Source organism: Diadema antillarum, unplaced genomic scaffold (assembly GCF_040938485.1).
Source record: "Diadema antillarum isolate AM-2024a unplaced genomic scaffold, OU_Dant_1.0 seq00001184_RagTag, whole genome shotgun sequence".
Lineage (NCBI taxonomy): Eukaryota > Metazoa > Echinodermata > Echinoidea > Diadematoida > Diadematidae > Diadema > Diadema antillarum.
Genome location: NW_027271984.1, coordinates 485,406 through 503,532, shown reverse-complemented (window position 1 = coordinate 503,532; position 18,127 = coordinate 485,406). Strand labels below are relative to the sequence as shown.

Here is an 18,127-nt window from a genome sequence, read left to right as displayed (position 1 = left end):
GGATATTGAAGTTTCCTGAGCAGATTCTTCGAAGTTGTCAGAATTTTGTGAGGAACTTGTCAGAGCACAACACCAATTTTTAGTCCTGTCAATTTAATTAGAGTAGAAACAAATAGCGAAAATGGTATAGGCCTAGTTTCATTTATTAAAGGACATCAAATGAGCTATAAAATGATGGAAATTCAGTCTCAAATGTGTCTATGAAAAAAATGATACATTGTCATGTATTAGTTGCATCCTTCTCCCAAGTATTTCTTCACTAAAATAATCATGTGCCGAAATGTAATACAATGCACACTACATGCATAATCGAAATGCGATATATGATATGAATGTAATACATGGTGTGTTTGACCGTCTGTGGATGAATACTACTTCAGTACATTCCCTTTCCGTCAATAAAAAGGATTTAAACCATATCATGTTCGTCGCATTTTCCCATAGTCTTGACTGGTTCGCAAGGCCGCAATACATCATTCGCCTCTTACCATTATCTTTAATTTGGAACAGAATGGATACATGTATATTACAGTGTATTATGAAGCATACCACACAGCTATTGCCAAAACTGGAAAAGAATGTAATAAGAGACTTTCTTTACGTCACTGGTGTCAGTAAATTTGTAATTGTCTGAAAAAACAAACAAAGAAAGACTGTTTTCTCAAAGGCAGATTTGTCTTTAATGGCATGTTAATTTTCTAACAGTCTCGCTAAAATTAGAATGTACAGTGAACTCCCATTAAAACAAAGTCCTTGGGACCAGCAGTTTTCTTTTGTTATATCAAAATTTGTTATAACTGAACAAATAAACAATATAAAACATAGAGTGAATAATGTCGAAGCCAAATTTTTAACTCCATTGTAACTACAATTTTGTTATAACCAAGTTTGTTGTAATGGGAGTGCACTGTAATGTTATATTTCACTGAACGATCACATTTCTTGACACTTATCACTTACAGGCGACGGTACAGTCACTTTGTATCAGTAGGACAATGACACCGAATGCTTTACAAAAAGTTATGGCACACACATCACACCCAGAGGAATAAATTAGGTTATCCATGAAAACACCAACATTCTTAAATAAAAGAAAAGCAGAAACAACCAAAAACCATTCCATAATACATGATGATATTCATTTATTAACATGTATCTTTTCTTTTTCCTTCTCTTCCATTGAAGCATATCCACAGAAAGGTCAAATAGCAAACAAAAAATTCTTTGCCACACGCTACTCGAATAATTTCTCATCTTCTCTTCCATTACACAATTTCTCCCTCTGTGTAAGTAAAGGAAATACTTTGACATACAAATAAGCATGTTTGTCCTATGATTTGGTCAAAGTTAAAATGTGAACTTATAAACATCAGAGGCTCTGGAGTGGATGCTAATGAAAACAAAAATAAGAAGTGATCAACGATAAAAAAAATCTCTGGTAAGTCTTCAACACCTCATATGGTGACATAATTATCAATTTTACTTCAAGCAAACGAGAATGGATTCCTCGAAGATGAAAAATACAAAAATATCCAAAAGAAAGGAATAAGGCTTGTGTTCTCTCTTTTGTTTGGGTAAGAATTTTCCTTAGAACATGGTTAAAATGTATGAAATATAATAAAGGTGGGATTTTCCTTCTAGAAACTGAAATTGCCATAGAATGGGAATACTCTGGGAAAAAATCAGAAGCAAAAACTGAGAATATAGTTGCATGGCAGAGGAACAGCATGTGCTCTTTATATTGACTCCATGAATCCTGAGCACAGATACACGCCAATAAACATCAAAGTTCAACACTCTCTTTTCAACTGTCATATCATTAATGCAGACTGTTGTCGGGAAGATAACCCTAAAGCATTTGAACTTTCTCAAATGAAACCACTCCAACCCCCCCCCCCCCCCTTTTTCCTCAACCATCCTAAAACCTGGCACATTTAGGAACTACCATGTACATCAAATACCACACCATTATGATGGAGCAATTGTCACATATGATGGAAGTACTTTTAATATACCAGTACTAATATCCCCCATTTCAGCCCCTCCCCATTCCCCCACCCCCACTACATGTATAGACTTGTCCAACTTGTGGTTTACACCCTACACCTTGCAGGCACAGTAATGTTGTTTCTTGTCTTGAAAATACTTTTGGTATGCTGAATACAACGCACCCAGTTTTGGGATGCTCATCGGCTAATGGGGAAAAAATTCATGAAAAGGGTGGTGTTTGCTGTCAAATGTTGCAACAGACAATGGATTTTGGATGAGAGATTGCTGGCATCCTCCAGCCGCCTCCCCCCATGGGTGGGACGATTACGATACCATCATCACTTCTTCTTGGTATCGAGGTTCTCGATGCCGAACTGCTTGTCCGTCAGGTTCAGCATGAGCGAGCCGGCATTCAGGTACACGCGGTTCTGGGAGTTTGCAATCTGCAAGATTGGAAAGACAATCAGACACGAGAATGATCAAACAAGAGAAATACAGATGGAAAGACAAAAGGGACACAAAATAATGTATCAAATGAGCATCTCTTTGCAAATGTAAAAGCAAGAGTTAATAGAGCTCTCTGTTTAAACTCTTCTTCATTAACCTGTGACCATGCATCAAAACAAACAAAAAGTCGCACCCCTTGATTTTATGTGAGGACTCAAGAAAGGTGAAACGGGTCAACCGAGTCAATTTTGAGTTTTCCATATTTTCTGAAAGAACTATTACTCTGCTACATTATCCCTAAGTTTGGGATCATAAATTGAATGGGAAAGTGGGTTTTCAACAATTTTTCTACAACCCCTTTTTCGGTAAAGTACATGTAGCACGGCTTAGTAAAAATTAGGCACTTGAATAGACCCTGTACTTCACACCCTCTTTTCTCAGTTCAAACTTTTCCAAAGTGCGCGCTTTCTTTCCAATATTTATATATGTTAGGAGATTCCATTTGAATTGAGTTATACATCATTTTAAAGCTCAGAGTCTGCTCTTTCAGAATCTGCCCTTAACTAAAAATCCATGTCTGGCAACTTTTTGTGTGTTTTGTGGTGCAGGGTCATAATGCATTCTGAGTCGTGATATCATACATGTTGTACAAAACCAGAATACATGTACACAATGCATGTGCAGTACACCGTGGCAAAACTTACAAATATCTCTATAGATGTGCAGCATACGTGCACATCTTATTATCTTTATATAGTTTGAGAAAAACTCAAACTGGACCAATTTAATGAGTTCAAAATGAATGAATTAAAAGCACCCCCCCCCCAAAAAAAAAAAAGTCAGGTACAATGTTGTAAGATTAACCCTTCTTCAGTCTCAAAGCCAAGGAAGGAGGGGTGAGAAAGGCATTTGCTAGCAACACAGTGGCAAGATGCACAGCCACACATGAATAAGACTCATAAACACATTTAAGTACAAGTCTATAAATGTTTCCACTTTATATAAAATTTGTCAGGGGAAAATAAGTAGGTGGATAGGTTAATGTGTCTCTTACCGTTCTGGCAATGCTCTGTGCAGCTCTGATCTTCCTCAGCTCTAGGTAACCTGGGTTCTGTGAGATGGCCTCTCCCAAGTGAGATGGAGAAACACGCAAAGGTCAAGGGGTAAACAAAAAAGAACTTGAATGACTTTGTATGAATACCCGACACAACTTCCAAATGAAACTATACAACTCTAGACCAAGTCCTGCAAAAAGGAGGAGCCATTTGTGATGCATTACATATGAATACAAAGCAGAATATTGGATGTGCATCACACCCATAAGACAAAACCATTTTGAAGGGTAAGATGGGCATTGACATGTGCATAAACCCAAACATGTCAAATCTTTTGGGTCAGTGCAAGGATCCCACCCTCCAACTTCTAAATTTGTTACACTAGTTTTCATAGTCTCTCTTTAAACTTACAATGTTCATTCTTGGCACAGGAATAAAATTTTATTCTCTTCCACGACAGTCTGTCATCAGATTACCAAAGATGTGATCACGTGACCAGCCAAGAGGCACCAACTGACTACCACCAGTTTCCAACCCTGCCTACATCTCTGTGGTTAATAACTTTTGAATTATTGCATGCACAACTAGCACTCCCCTTTTTTCTTCTATACAAAAACAACAATAAGTAAAATACAATGTAGCAAGTTAACTAACAAAATAATTCATGGTGAAAAACAAAGAATGTTTGTTTTGTTTTGTTTTGTTTTTACTTTATGAACCCAGCAGTCCAACCCTTCTTCTACAACCAACAATCACATGTCACAGCAATATCTATGGACTGGACAGATCAATTGTCGGTGATCTCCTGCTCGGAGTCTAATGTCCATCTGTCCTTACAATGAAGGACCATCGAGGGTGCCTGGTCTCGAGTGACCTCCAACAGAAAGGGGTCGTCAAGCACAACAGGTCAAAGGTCAATCATCAAGATTACAGATGGTCCCCCTGAAGTTTTCTTTAAATGTGGTACTCTGGTTTCTCCAGTGAGGGGATTACTGGTGGTGTCACATTGGGGCATTGAAGCTGGATTCACTTTGGGTTTAATCATCCCATGACAAACTCAATAATTGTTTTAAAAAAAAATCTTGTTAGGAGTGAATACAATACCACAGTGTGATAAAATAACCATAGCCATCATACGTGTAAAAACCAGTTCTAAACAACCTCACCTGGCCCAAGTGCCAACCTGAGCTATAAGAAAAGATAGTAACATCATCGCTTTGGTACTTTGTTGGGAATAGTGAAAGTAGTTTGTGATTAAGTCTAGGGCTGCCAATGTTCGCTGTTCTAATAGCTAAACCACGGCGGGGGGTCCAAAGAGCAATCAAGGATTATTTCCAAAATCAGCACGACTTTAATATTCTCATGTAATGACACAGACCTTGGCTCTCAACCTTTCCCACTGAAAAATAAGGATGATTTGGCTCCAAAGTAGGAAAGAGAGAGCAGTTCCCACAGAGTTGTGTGTGGTTAAATTATCAAGATAACTAGGAAACGCCTATTCAAACAAGAGCTGGGAATAGTAAACTTTTAGATTCTTTCCTCCAAATTAAGAATTGTTTGGAGGTCTGAATGGCATGAAGAGATATTCCACATTTTTGGGGGGCCTACTGCAGAATCAGTGAAAGACTCGGCAGCTCTGACATGGCCATCTTAAAGGTAAAGAAGTCTAAAAAGATCAAAGGATATCATGGTGGCGGCTTCCGCCTCTCCCTCTGCCTGGACCACTTTCTGCTGCCTTTCCTGAATGGCCCGCTCCACCAGGAACTGGGCCCGCTGGGCTTCCTGCTGGGCCACCTGCTTGGACTCCACAGCCGCTGTGTACTCAGCACCTGGTTAAAGGGGGACACAGATATCTCAAGAGTTGACTTTGTGATCTGTTTGATTGCAATTTGTTGGCTGCCATTGATAATGGACTACACTTTTGTGGTTCAAAAAAAAAAAAGAACAACAATGTTTCCACTTCAAGTCACTCTATGCAAATGAAATTGACAAATGTCTGCCAAGAAATTGATGGCTGATTTGCTAATCAAGAAAGGGTGATGACCAGGTGAGCAACTCCAAAAGTACCAAAATGCCTCAATGCCCCTCCCCCCTCCCCCCAAAAAAAAAGAAAAGAAAGAAAAAGTTGTGACAATGTGGTGATGCATAGTACTAGATCTGTGAGAATAGAGCAGACAACATTTCAGGGTCAGCTTTGTTTTGTTGTTTGTGAGGTGTTTTAATAGGGAGGGGGAACAGGAATGTCTTGAAAATAAGCTTAGGTATAATCAAACAAGGCAACAACAAATATGTTACCTCTTTGTTGATACAATGGAACATCTGCTACAGGGGACGCAGGCCATTTAATATCAGAACTCACTCATTCAGTAAAGAATAGTTTGCGACTAACGACAAGAGTCGATTAACATGGCTACTGTACATGCTTGGACAAATAAAGGTAGTTAATGGTGTGACTGCCACTTACCAAAGCTCAGCTCTGTGATGGACACATCGTCCAAGATGATACCAAAGTCATTGGCTCTGTCTGTCAACTGTTTCCTGATCATCAAACTCACCTAGTAATGACATTTATAACACATGAAAGAATACACCAGTCATTCAAATATTACACACATACTCATGAGATGTAGTCATTCCGAAGAAAATTTGTGCAGCATTACTGTTTTTAGTAATGTTTATTTGGTAAAAAAACAAAAAACAAAAACAAAAACAAAAACAAGCAAACAAACAAACAAATAAACTGCCTCAGTATCAATATCTCCTGGAAAACAAAACCATGGCAGCCTGTCAGGGCACCTTTACTCTGGGTGAACAACATTTATCCATCAAAATTACAAAGATTCTGATGAGCAAATCAGGGGGATACATTTGCATGTTACATGCCACCCAACAGGCAAATGTAATTTCTTAAAGAAAGGAGATTTTCATGTTGGAAACCTTATCCAGGCATGGAAAATTGAAGTTTTCAGGAATCCCCCAAGAATCAGGGAAACCTGGCAGCTCTCCTTTACCTGCTGACGCTGTGTGATGAGCTGGGAGGCATTGAATTTGGCCACGACGCTCTTCAGCACCTCGTTGCAGATAGAGGGCAGCACCCTCTCGTCGTAATCCGTGCCCAGCTGGCGGAGGATCTGTGGGAGCTGGTTGGCCACGGGCCGGAAGAGGACTCGAAGGGTGATGTTGACCATCTGCAAATCTGCCCAGGATGTCAATCAAACCAGTTGAGTTTAATATGGTATGCAAGGGTGTGAAAATATTTGCAGAAAAATGTATGACAAAATATGAAATTTATGAAAAAGGGTCTGAAGTGCATTAAACTGTGTACATTTCAATGCATTTGAATTGACAATAAAAGTCTGCAAAGTGGGTTTTCGGCAGAGTAAAAAGGTCTGAAATCAGGTTTACTTCGTAACTCTGAATTCTCACATCCCTGTGTATGACATTGATTGATGATGTTTAGTGGCCAGGCAGGCAAAACTGCACACAGTCATGTATCTCTTTCTTCCAAATTCCATTTTTTGAAATAGGGAAGAATGTCAATGAAAACAACACTGTCAAAATGAATTCTTTTATACACCTGTTTAATAGTGTACAGGTACTTCTGGGTTTCATCTCTCACAATACTGAGCATTACAAAAATAAATATATATCCTTGCTGGGGTGACAAGACCTTGAACATGTAGCCCAAATTTTGGTGAAAATGACTTTTTTTGGATTAATGGTTACATAATTGATAAGTGAGGTCCTGTCCAAATCCTAACTGTCGTACCCCAAAAATGAAGCCACCATGACATGTCAAAGGAAAGCCTATCCCATTTGCTATTCTGCTTTGGCCACCATGTTTTTTGGCTCTTCCTGAATATTTGACATTTTGTAGATATGAGGTCTTGTCATCCCAGTGACGATATACATATTTTTGTTTTTGAAATACGAGTGCCTACCCACATTATGAGAGAGAATTTTTTTTTCTCTCACTAATGCGGACAGACACTCAGGCAAGTGCCTGATAATGTTCAGACAAGTGCCTATTTTAAAGATTGAAATGCTTTAAAGAATGGCACATGGGTCCTTCTATGGTCAACATCACTTTGTATCACATGTTTCACCTCAACCTTGATGTACAAGAAATGAAGATACATTTAATAAATGCTTTTATTGTAAAAGCAAGATATTTTCGCAGCATGAGATTTTTGCAAATTGGAACTGACTGCCTTTTTTGCAGCATGAAATTTCCATAAATTGCCACTGACATTAAATGCATATAGTGTAGAAGAGAACTTATGCATGCATTTTAATTTTGTGAATCTTTGCTCTAGCAAAATTCGGGAAATTGCAATTGTAAAATGCACACTAACATTTCAGGTTGCTCAGTAGTTTAATATTCTGTACTGTATGCTTCAAAGAAAAAAACAACAATTCAAATCACCTTTACTCCCGGTCGGGGAAGAGATTCGTCTGGGTTTTGCCCTGATATCGTAAATGATGGGCCACTGGAACCATGGTATCCTAAAGTGAAGACCCTCTGCATAGATTTGGTTCTGGACGCCACCAAGCCTGCTGAATATTACTGAGCGATGACCTCCCTCAACTGGAAGACAGAAAGCAAAAACATGGAAATATAATGGAATTTCACGGCTATGTTGTACGTGTATGTTAACTGTGCAGATCAGATGTTAACTGTTTACATGTAGAAACCCCCGAATGTACCAAGCATTATGAAGGTTTTTGTCACTACTTCAATACTTGATTCACTTCCCTTTTAATATTACGTAGATCTAAGTCAAAATATAAGTAATTATCATCTACGTAGGACGTTTTAGCGTCGCATTAAAAACGCGTATTGTAGTCCGCGCAATTTTTACCGTTCAATATCAGAGCATATTGAACGAAACGCATAGGCCAACATATTAATTCGCCATAGGCTACCGTTGTTACTTGCCATTCAAGATCACACCATATTAAATTCTGTCTCGTCTATTGCGCGAGCGCTTGCTGAATGCGCAAACGCTTGCTACTCCTGCGCATTATGTTGTTACAATTCACATGCGCGCAAACATCTTGCTAGTTTGTTTCATACGCAGTTTTAGGGGATTCCCCTTTTCAGCGCTGGGATGCGACTGCCAAGGCCAAGTCAACTTCCAAGACAAGTTGAAGCCGGGTAATTTTGTGCAGTTTGTGCTTGCTCTGCTTGATTGTATAGATGATAATAATTATATTGGATGGCCTTGATTCATGGAATACCAGGGAATATTGCACTCGTTAGGGTCAATATTGCACTCATCTTCGATTCGTGCAATATTGGCCCTAACTCGTGCAATATTCCCTGGTATGCCATTCATAGCCATCCAATATAATATAAATATCAGTGCATAATACAGGTACACAACTTTATTCTTCCCTGGCCCTGGTATGGCACGGGGCTGCATAACTATACACAGCCCAGTCGTGGTAAAAACAGCATCTGGTCGGGTTAGGGGCTGCAGTGCAGTGATAACATAAAAGGTACTGTTTATCATTGGGAGCAGTGATTTCAAAAATGTTCTCTAGTTAATTACATTTGATGCATACGCATTGTAGATCTATGTGTAGGTCAGCTCAGCCTCAGCTGTATCACAAAACATTCTACCATACTACCAGTAAGCAAGTTTACCATATGATAAAGAGTGAAATACCCAACATGCGGCAGGGTGCCTATTTCTGGCAGTGGCACTTTCGTTCACCAATAAAACAGCTAATAAAATGAACATCATGTGTGCTTAGTCCCACTTTAGAACACAAGCAGGAGTTAGTCGTGTTATGGGAAGTGACACATGACTGGGCCTTTTCATCAATGAATGAAATGGCCCTTGCTGCAAACAGGCACCCTGTTAGGCCTGTACAAAGCCTGCCGCAAATGGGGTATTTTTACTCTACAATTCGACCTAGAGGCAGCAGTAGAGAGAGACTCTAGTCTAACAGTAGCCCCGGAGACCGCGCCGCCAGGCGCGGTCCTGGCGGCTTCCCCGCAGTTTCGCTTATGTGAGAATAACGAACAGCTCCCCTATTGCCACATGCGGCAACTTCACAAATAAACAATAACTAAATTTTGATAATGAACACAGTAACAATCAAAATTAAAGTATAGATTACTTCATTGGCTTGGTTCTTCTCACCAATTCATCTGGAAACTGCAAAATTTTCCACATTTTTTAGGAGTAGGGCAAGTCCAAGATAAGGTCCCCTCAGAAGGCAAAATTTCATCTTTGCTTAATATTGACATGTTTGGTATCATTTTGAAGCTTATGAGTTGAAGTTTTGATTTCCATGGAGGAAAAAAGTATATTACGTAAATTTATGCAAATTTCAAGGGCTTCATTTGCATAAATGTGAAACACAGCGTTACGTATGGGACATTTATAAAAATTCATATTAATTCAAAGGAAAGCAAATGATATTTGATTAATATGTGGACATAAGAAGTTCATCAAATAGTTTAACTTGGTATGAAAATTTAGGGATTATGCAAATGATTATGCAAATTAGCTCGTGTCCTATCATGAGATGTCCCATACGTAACAAATTGAGGTCATTTTTTTAGGTTTTTTCTGAAATTGCTAAGGTTATATTAATGCCCTTTTGGAAAGTTCTAATTTATTGTTTAGAGAAATTAAATACCATAGAAAAAAGAAAAAACAGTAAAAGGAATATTTTTTATTAGGCATTGAAATAATGTTACGTATGGGACAAATGCGTTACGTATGGGACATCCTCATACATAATGCATGTAAATGCATGTAGCTAGCTGGGAAGGTCTCTCAGTACACAAATGGTCAATCATCCTGAAGAAAGCATCCCAACATTGTGGCTACATTTTGAGTTATAGACACTTTAAACAATACATGTACTTGACTGAACAATTTTCAGAAAGGGGGAGGGGAAAATGGCAAAATACAGAATGAAAAATCAGCATTAAAGGGATGGTATAGTTTTTTTTTAGAAATGGGGATTCAGTTTTCAACATTTAATGAGATGATTGGAAACCAATTATATGAATTACTAAAGAGCATACAATCCTAAGACTAGAGGAATTCAAAGTTTAGTGATGGAGATCCAATTTGAAATGGTTGTAATATAAATATTTAAAAAAAATATAAAGTAAAATGATTTTTTTTTAATTGCAAGTGATACACAAATTGTCCTTATTCAGGTTTCAATAATAGCCACGACAAAATTCATGGGTATACATACTGAGGTGTGACTCGAATCAACGATCTGACTGCTAGACAGACATCATATCTACTCGATCACTGGGGTTCCACGCAGCAGGTATTGCTTATTTATAAAAATTAATATTTCTTGTGTCAAATTGTGTTTTATTGAAACGAAATGGCAAACTGCCCTTCATCAATGGAAGTAAACACTTTAAACTAGTCAATTTTTCAGTAGTAACTATCCTGATAAAAATAGGGCATACATACTCAGGTTGGTCATAAAAATATAGAATATGATTAAATATGATTATGATGGTAAATCTTTGGGGAATATTGTTCCCTTGTCAATCTGGATCAGTATTTGAGTAGTTTCAACTGATTCATTTCAATAATTATGCAAAAATTTGTTTATGGGTATTTTGCAAAATTACTTTGCAAAATACCCATAAACATGTCTCTCCACACACTAAACGAATGGGGGACAAAGGGCATGCATACTCAGGTTGGTCATAAAAATATAAAAATATGATTGAATATGATTATGATGGTGAATATTTGGGGAATATTGTTTCCTTGACAATCTGGATCAGTATTTGAGTAGTTTCAACTGATTTTACTTCAATAATTATGCAAAATACCCATAAACATGGTTCTTCACACACTAAATGAATGGGGGACAAACTGTCCCATACGTAACTGTCCCATACGTAACACGTCATGTCTGTCTTTAATTAGAACCTGTTATTAGAGCTTTTCACCTAATGACACGAAACTTACCTGTGATAATCTTGAGTGTTGTGACTTTCATCACAGTGAGTTACAAGTTGTAGAATGAAATACTTTCAGAGAGTTTTGAGGTTGAAAAAAATGTTCAAAAAAACAAAATTTTTCTGGTCCCATACGTAACGGCACATATTTTCTCTTCTAGAATATAATTGTGAAGGTCATTTTTCTCCATTTTTTGCATGATTATACTTCTCCTAGATATCAATCACCATGATAAAGTTTAATATGATCAAAAGCCATTAACACTATTTTTCAGGTCATAAAAGTCTCTGAATGTCCCATACGTAACGCGCGTGTTATCTTGGACTTGCCCAGTAAGCGACCTGCCCCACTGAGGAGAGCCTTGCTGCCATTTTGAACGTGTATCCATTTGCACGCATCTACGCATGCGTAAATAATGACGTTATCGGTAGGGAAGCTCAAGGATATGAATAATGCATAATTACTCAGTGCATAATTACAAGGTGAAATGAATATGCATCAAACAGTTCATTTTCAATGTTTGCAATACTGTAGTATAGTACTGTAATTCTTATAGTTGTCTCGATTATATAATCGTATCAATAGGACAAGTTAATGTTGATGCTTTTATTGCTAGTATTTTCGCCTGTTTTTCTTTTTTCCTTGTTTTTTTTTCCCCCCATCGGCCGCATCGTTGATGTACATAATACTAGTAACATTGTAAATGAATATTCATGAACTCAGTGTGAAGACCTAATTGATGTGCATGATCAAGACATTATTATTATTATCATTATTTTGTAAGCGATTCAAGCAGCATTACTGGAACACATTTCTTCGGCGTATTAAGGGTACGGAAAAAAAATTGGAGCAGCATGTTGTTGTTGTTGTTATTTTATTTTTTTGGCGTGTATCATTCATTTATGACTATTTACGTCTGTAGCAAGTAATACGTAGCCTTTTGTCAAGGCCCTCTCGCTGTATGGTGTGGAGAGCCCAGCCGAGTGGGGTAGCGCTGTGCGCTCGGATGGACTAGCTTCGCTCGTCCGTTCGCTCTTCCGTTACAGCGAGAGGGCCTTGACAAAAGGCTAGCAATACAGTTCAAGTATACACGATACAAGATACACGCCAAAAAATCAAAATAACAACAACAACAACGTATTCTGTGCGCTTGTGCAAGTGATTGTGAATTCTGCGAACATCGGTGAGCTGCTTATAAGACATCATTTTGTGCATCACAAGCAATGAAATGCATCAAACAGTCGCCGATGATAGTCATTTAGGTTTCATCGACCCATGTAAGTATTCCTAGTAGTTTCCGTTGAAAAATTAAGGAAATATAGCGCCGTAAAGGCACCCGTTTGTTCAACATGAAGATCTGAATGGGAGCACGGCGCAGCCGTTAGTCTAACAGTAATGCACTTGTCAATGTAATGACGCACCCCACTACCCCCGGACATGGGTGCGTCATGGTCATTTTTTGACTGACCACACGGGGTTTTTGACGGACACCACAGTCACTTTTTTGACGGACAAAACGCTGCAAGTGACGAACACCACAGTCACTTTTTTGACGGACAACACGTTGAAAGTGACGCACACCTCGGTCACTTTTTTGACGGACATCCCCGGTACATTTGACGCACCCCCGTAAATACTGAAACGATTTTTGCATACGTTTTATTCACGCAATTTCATTTTCTTTTGGTTCGTAAACATAATTTGTAAAAGTTTCGGCAAGTTTCCCTTACCATGGCCCTGTAAGCACCGTACCGTCATTCACCGTACATCACGCTGCTGCTACGATATTCCGTACAGTAGTATGTATTCTGTGCATGCAATCCATACATGACAATCACATGTGTGCAGATGCGCTGTGTGTGCGCGGCCATTGCTAGTGCGGTGGATGCATACTGCTGCAGCGCAGGTACACACCACGCCACGGCATTCCCGCGAGTAACTACATACAGCCTAGTCGCTGTACGTAGAGATTCGCAAGCGTCGTCGTGCGTCTGGTCGGGCTATCCCGCGAGCAGAAAATGGCATGCTGCAGGCAGTTTCTTCTGCTGCCGCTTCTTTTACTGTCAAGAATTCGCCTTTGTCACCACAGATTTCATGGGTTTGTTGGAGGGAAAATGTAAGGATAAAGGGTGGCTTTTAAATTATGTGCTTGCCAGATTCTGGCAAGCATTTTTCCCTCTTATTCCAAAACACTTCCCGAATTTGATTTTCACTTGCTGCGGGACACCGCTCACTGTAATTTCACTCGCGGTACGTGTATCCGGTACTGGTAGCGTGCAAAAATGCGTGCAGTTTTCCATAGCCAAGTGACGTACCAGGACGCACCCCTCTGTTTAAAATAATGCGTGTTATTTTCCATAGCCAAGTGACGTACCATGACGCACCCCTCGGTCAAAAATTTGACCGACAATGATGGGATTTTGACGCACCCCTCGGTCAAAAATTTGACGGACAAAGCTGGTAAAATGACGAACACCTGGGTCACAAATTTGATGGACCAAACGAGGAAATGACGCACCCATGTCCGGGGGTAGTGGGGTGAGTCATTACATTGACAAGTGCATAACAGTAACGCACCTACGCCATCCATGTTTACTTTAATGTACTCTTGTCTGCGAGTCGCAGTCAGTAATAATTACACCAGTTTCTACATATTGTACAAGTTGCAGTAAAAAACAAAAACAACACAAAAAATAACTGCACAATGTACTAACGTCGAAGGTTCAACCTCCGCCTCGCCTCCCGTGCCGAAAATCGGGAGTTCATGTCACGAGTTTTACTACATTGTTCTACATTTGCGGTCATCTCTATTATGTCACATTCAGCTTACTCTTTGATTCTTCCTCCATCCAATCATAAACTAACGAAACTCTATGGATGTTATTTTCGTATAAATTTACTACAAATTACTCAGCGACTGTGCAGTGCATGGGACCGGACGGCGGCATCTCATTGATTGTCTATGTGTGCAGTGATTCTTTGCAATTGCTTGCCCTTTGAAATGAAAATTACCTGTGTAAATTGATTCTTTGACGCCGTACGCCACAGCTCCGGCGCCAAGTAATAATTGAACACCTCTGCTAAGTCCTGATGGACCTTTCGACAGCCTTCCCAGCATATCTCCAATCCTCTGAGCCATTTTTTATCCGTTTGAACGCCGCACCAACTGAGATCTTTCTGCCGCCGCGAGTCAACTGCAGCATAACACGGACACAGTGCAACACGGAGGTCGTAGTCCCACACATGTAAAAGTGCGTTATGTGCATGGAGGCACGTGTAGGCAAGCCACCAGTCTCGCAATGGCCATTAGATAGACGGGCATCACGTAACGTGTTGAAGAAAGAGCGCATGCGCAGAACAAAACGACCCCCCCCCCCTTTCGTGAGCCTGGATTCTTTCGTCAGAAAAGTGTTGCTTTACATCATAGGCCTATACCATGTAATACTGTACTCTAATTCTGTATTCAAACTAACAAAGTGCACATTTGCAGAATTATAAATTGTGAACTAAGTAAAAAGAAATCAAAAAGAAAATATAAATTTCTGATTAAAATGTCGTCTGAAAGTCAGGGAATATAATTTTCAAAAAAAAAATACATGTAGGCCTACTTTGTGTTTACAATATTTTATTATTGAAAAGGATTGATGTTAGGAAATTGGACAGAATAGATATATGCACATGGTGAAAGAAATGGAAATCAATGTGCGCGGTTGCTGCTTTCTTCTTTCGAAGTCATTCTATCCACATAATTCATTCGATTCTGAAATTTTCTTTTTTTTTCTGTCGCGCACTTCACTACGTTAAAAAAAAAAAAACCACTATCAGCCTCAAGAGCTATTTTTCAGTTAGTCCGCATATGAATTTATAGAATATAAAACAGCACGAGAAAGAACATATAGTTAGGAAAAAAAAAACTCCTCTGTAATCTTCTGACATTCTTTGTCGATCACGCATGGAAAATATCATGGGGCCTGGTAAGAAACTATGCGTTTCTCAGGCAATCAAGTGTATGACGTTTTGGCCAATCCAATACAAGTTTGGGTGTTAATAGAAACACCATATCCACCATTTCTTTTTTTCTTTTTCTTTTTCTTTTTCTTTTTTGCTTTTCAGCGGTTTTGGGGAGAGAAGTGGCAGCGAAAAATATGAAGGTTTCTTTTTTGTTTTTGTTTTTGTTTTGTTTTTTGTTTTGTTTTGTTTTGTTTTGTTTTGTTTGACATGACGCGATTGTCATTGGGTCACACTCCTTTAGCATAAAGCTAGATCGGCTCCTGCTCAATTGTTCTCTTGCTTTTTCGTTTTTGTTTACTCCCCCTCTTTCTCTCCTTTCTCTTCTATAATGTTTACTCTTCCCCTCCAAGCTTAGGCTCCCCCCCCCCCTTTCCTCCGACTTTGAACATTCCCTCCTTCTCTCTCTCTCTCTTCCCCTTCTTACTCTTCCACTAGCTTTGCCCTTTCTTTACCCCCTCCTGTCCTCCCACTTTCTCCCCTCCTCCTAAAGCTTCTTTCCCTCTGATCGCATCATCTACATTCATCTCCGGAGCACGTGGCTGATTTTCATGTGTATGTGTGTGTGTGTGGGGGGGGGGGGGGGGGGCTGCGATCTTTACTCTCTTCTCCTTTCTCTCCCCAGCCCCTAGATCTATTTTGAGCATTGGTCCAATCTTTTCTGTTTTACTCTCAAGGACTTGCCCACAATTTGGTTTGACAAATTCCTTCGTGTCATTCCTCTACGTAAACCCTGGAAGATTGATGTCAATGAGTGTCATGTCATGGTAATCTATTCATAATACATTTGAATAAAATGTCTTTATACACACAAATACAACATTACTTTATATCAAATGGGTTAGTCAAATACCGGTTAGTGATTGGCTAAACACAGTCACGTGATGGAGGAACATTGGTTATGTTCGCCCATGGGAGAACATTTTTATAATGTTCTCCCATGGGCGAACATTTTCACGTAACAAATGACAAACCAAACGATTTTTTTCACGCAATCGATAGGATAAACTTGCCTATTCCATACAATGTGAAAAAGCAGATTTGACTAACCCATTATGATATAACAGATGATGACTTTTGTTGTCGGGAACATGTATAACTACCAAACGTTCCACCCTCGGGGTTAGAAATGCTATTGAGGGAGGCTATAAGTCCCTCAATGGCATTTCAAACCCTTCGGGTGGAACGTTCGGTATGTTCCCTCCCCTGCCAGTCATCATCTATATAATGTAGATATTCTCTCCTTAGTCGCAGAGAGAGTGTGAGAAAGAGAAAGGGTGGGAGAAAGATTATGGAGAATATTATCTACATAAAGTTTATGTGTGTAGAAAGACATCCATTTCAGTCAAATGTATTGTAAATAGCAGTGATAATGACAGAAACAATTATCACCTGCGTATTCCCTATGTATGAGGCTCCACTATGTAAGTATTATTAGCATGCATATGTGTATAATGATAATATAGGGTGTGTATATGTGTGTATGTGGGTGTATGCATGTAAGTATACTTGATATAATTATATGTGTTCACATCAGGTATCTCATTATGCAGACTTCTTCTCGAACAAAGTTCTTTACATATTCTGTAAAGTGAGCTACAGAGTAATAGCATGAACATTACACGGGGAAATTCTCATGTGAACAACAGTAACAATGGAATACGGGTGTCTGGTATAGACCTACCGGGTACCTCCTGTAAGTCGTGCATGCAGATTAATACTTTCACTGTGATAACATCCAACACTCAGAGAGTTTGACAATGTTGCAGCTAATAAGTTTTATTGCAAACTGGTAAGTGTAAGAAACAAAACTAAAGAATACTGCAGTCAACTGCACGCAAAGACCTTTCTATTGGTCTACCTCCGTGAAACAACATCATTCTGTGATGAAGGAATGATCAATCATGCAATCAAAGACAAGACATGATTTTTGCTCATTCTAAAGAAATACGGACAAGTTCTGTAATATGGACTTGGCAGCAAAACAGCAAAGATTTTTGTATAAGTAGCATTGAACCCAGAAATAACCAATTAAGTAAACTGGGAAAACAAAATGAACCATTTCAAAAGATCAATGAAGAAAGACATCGCTTGTAAAAAAGGCATAATGTTGTACTAATTTTCATCAATGTCGCCCTCTTTTGATGCGCATCATACAAACGTCTCAACGTATTGCATACGAGACAATTTTTTTAAAGGTTTATGGGCGCATGATCTCTGGTATCTATCATAATATTGTCCTATGAATTTCTACTCTTCAGACTTCTTAAACTCAAGCAAATTGTTCTCTAAACTTTCGAAAGAGCCTTTTCGTAAACGGATATTGAATACCTTTTCAACATGATGCATATAACATTATATTATAAGACAACACTAAACTGTTGTCTATATACATACACGTGCTTCCTTTAGTTTTTGCTCTTATTGTAAGAGAATGAATCAAAAGTACGCCTACTGATATAAAGAAAGCTAAATTTAAATCGAAACTGTCCTAGCTATTTTTTTTCCGACTGATTGTTCACCAATTCATTTTGACAGATTTAGTACTGCAGGGCGACAGTGCCCGCAAAAACTGATTTTTATATACAAGCTGCGCAAAACCTCACACCTTTCGCTTTTCGAAATTAAAGCGCCCAATGTAATTATTTCATGCAACGCAAACGGACTATA

General features: G+C 38.9%; 1 protein-coding gene across 1 annotated transcript; it reads right to left on the bottom strand.

The window, feature by feature from the left end:
- Positions 1–2,327: 2,327 nt before the first annotated feature.
- LOC139744486 (prohibitin-2-like) lies at positions 2,328–14,655 on the bottom strand. Its single transcript, XM_071654920.1, has 7 exons — positions 14,462–14,655; positions 7,918–8,079; positions 6,503–6,687; positions 5,956–6,046; positions 5,178–5,320; positions 3,491–3,568; positions 2,328–2,432 (listed from the first exon to the last, which is right to left on the bottom strand). Exons 1-7 carry the CDS (start codon positions 14,586–14,588, stop codon positions 2,328–2,330), a joined length of 891 nt encoding a protein of 296 aa, XP_071511021.1. The 5' UTR covers positions 14,589–14,655.
- Positions 14,656–18,127: the final 3,472 nt, after the last annotated feature.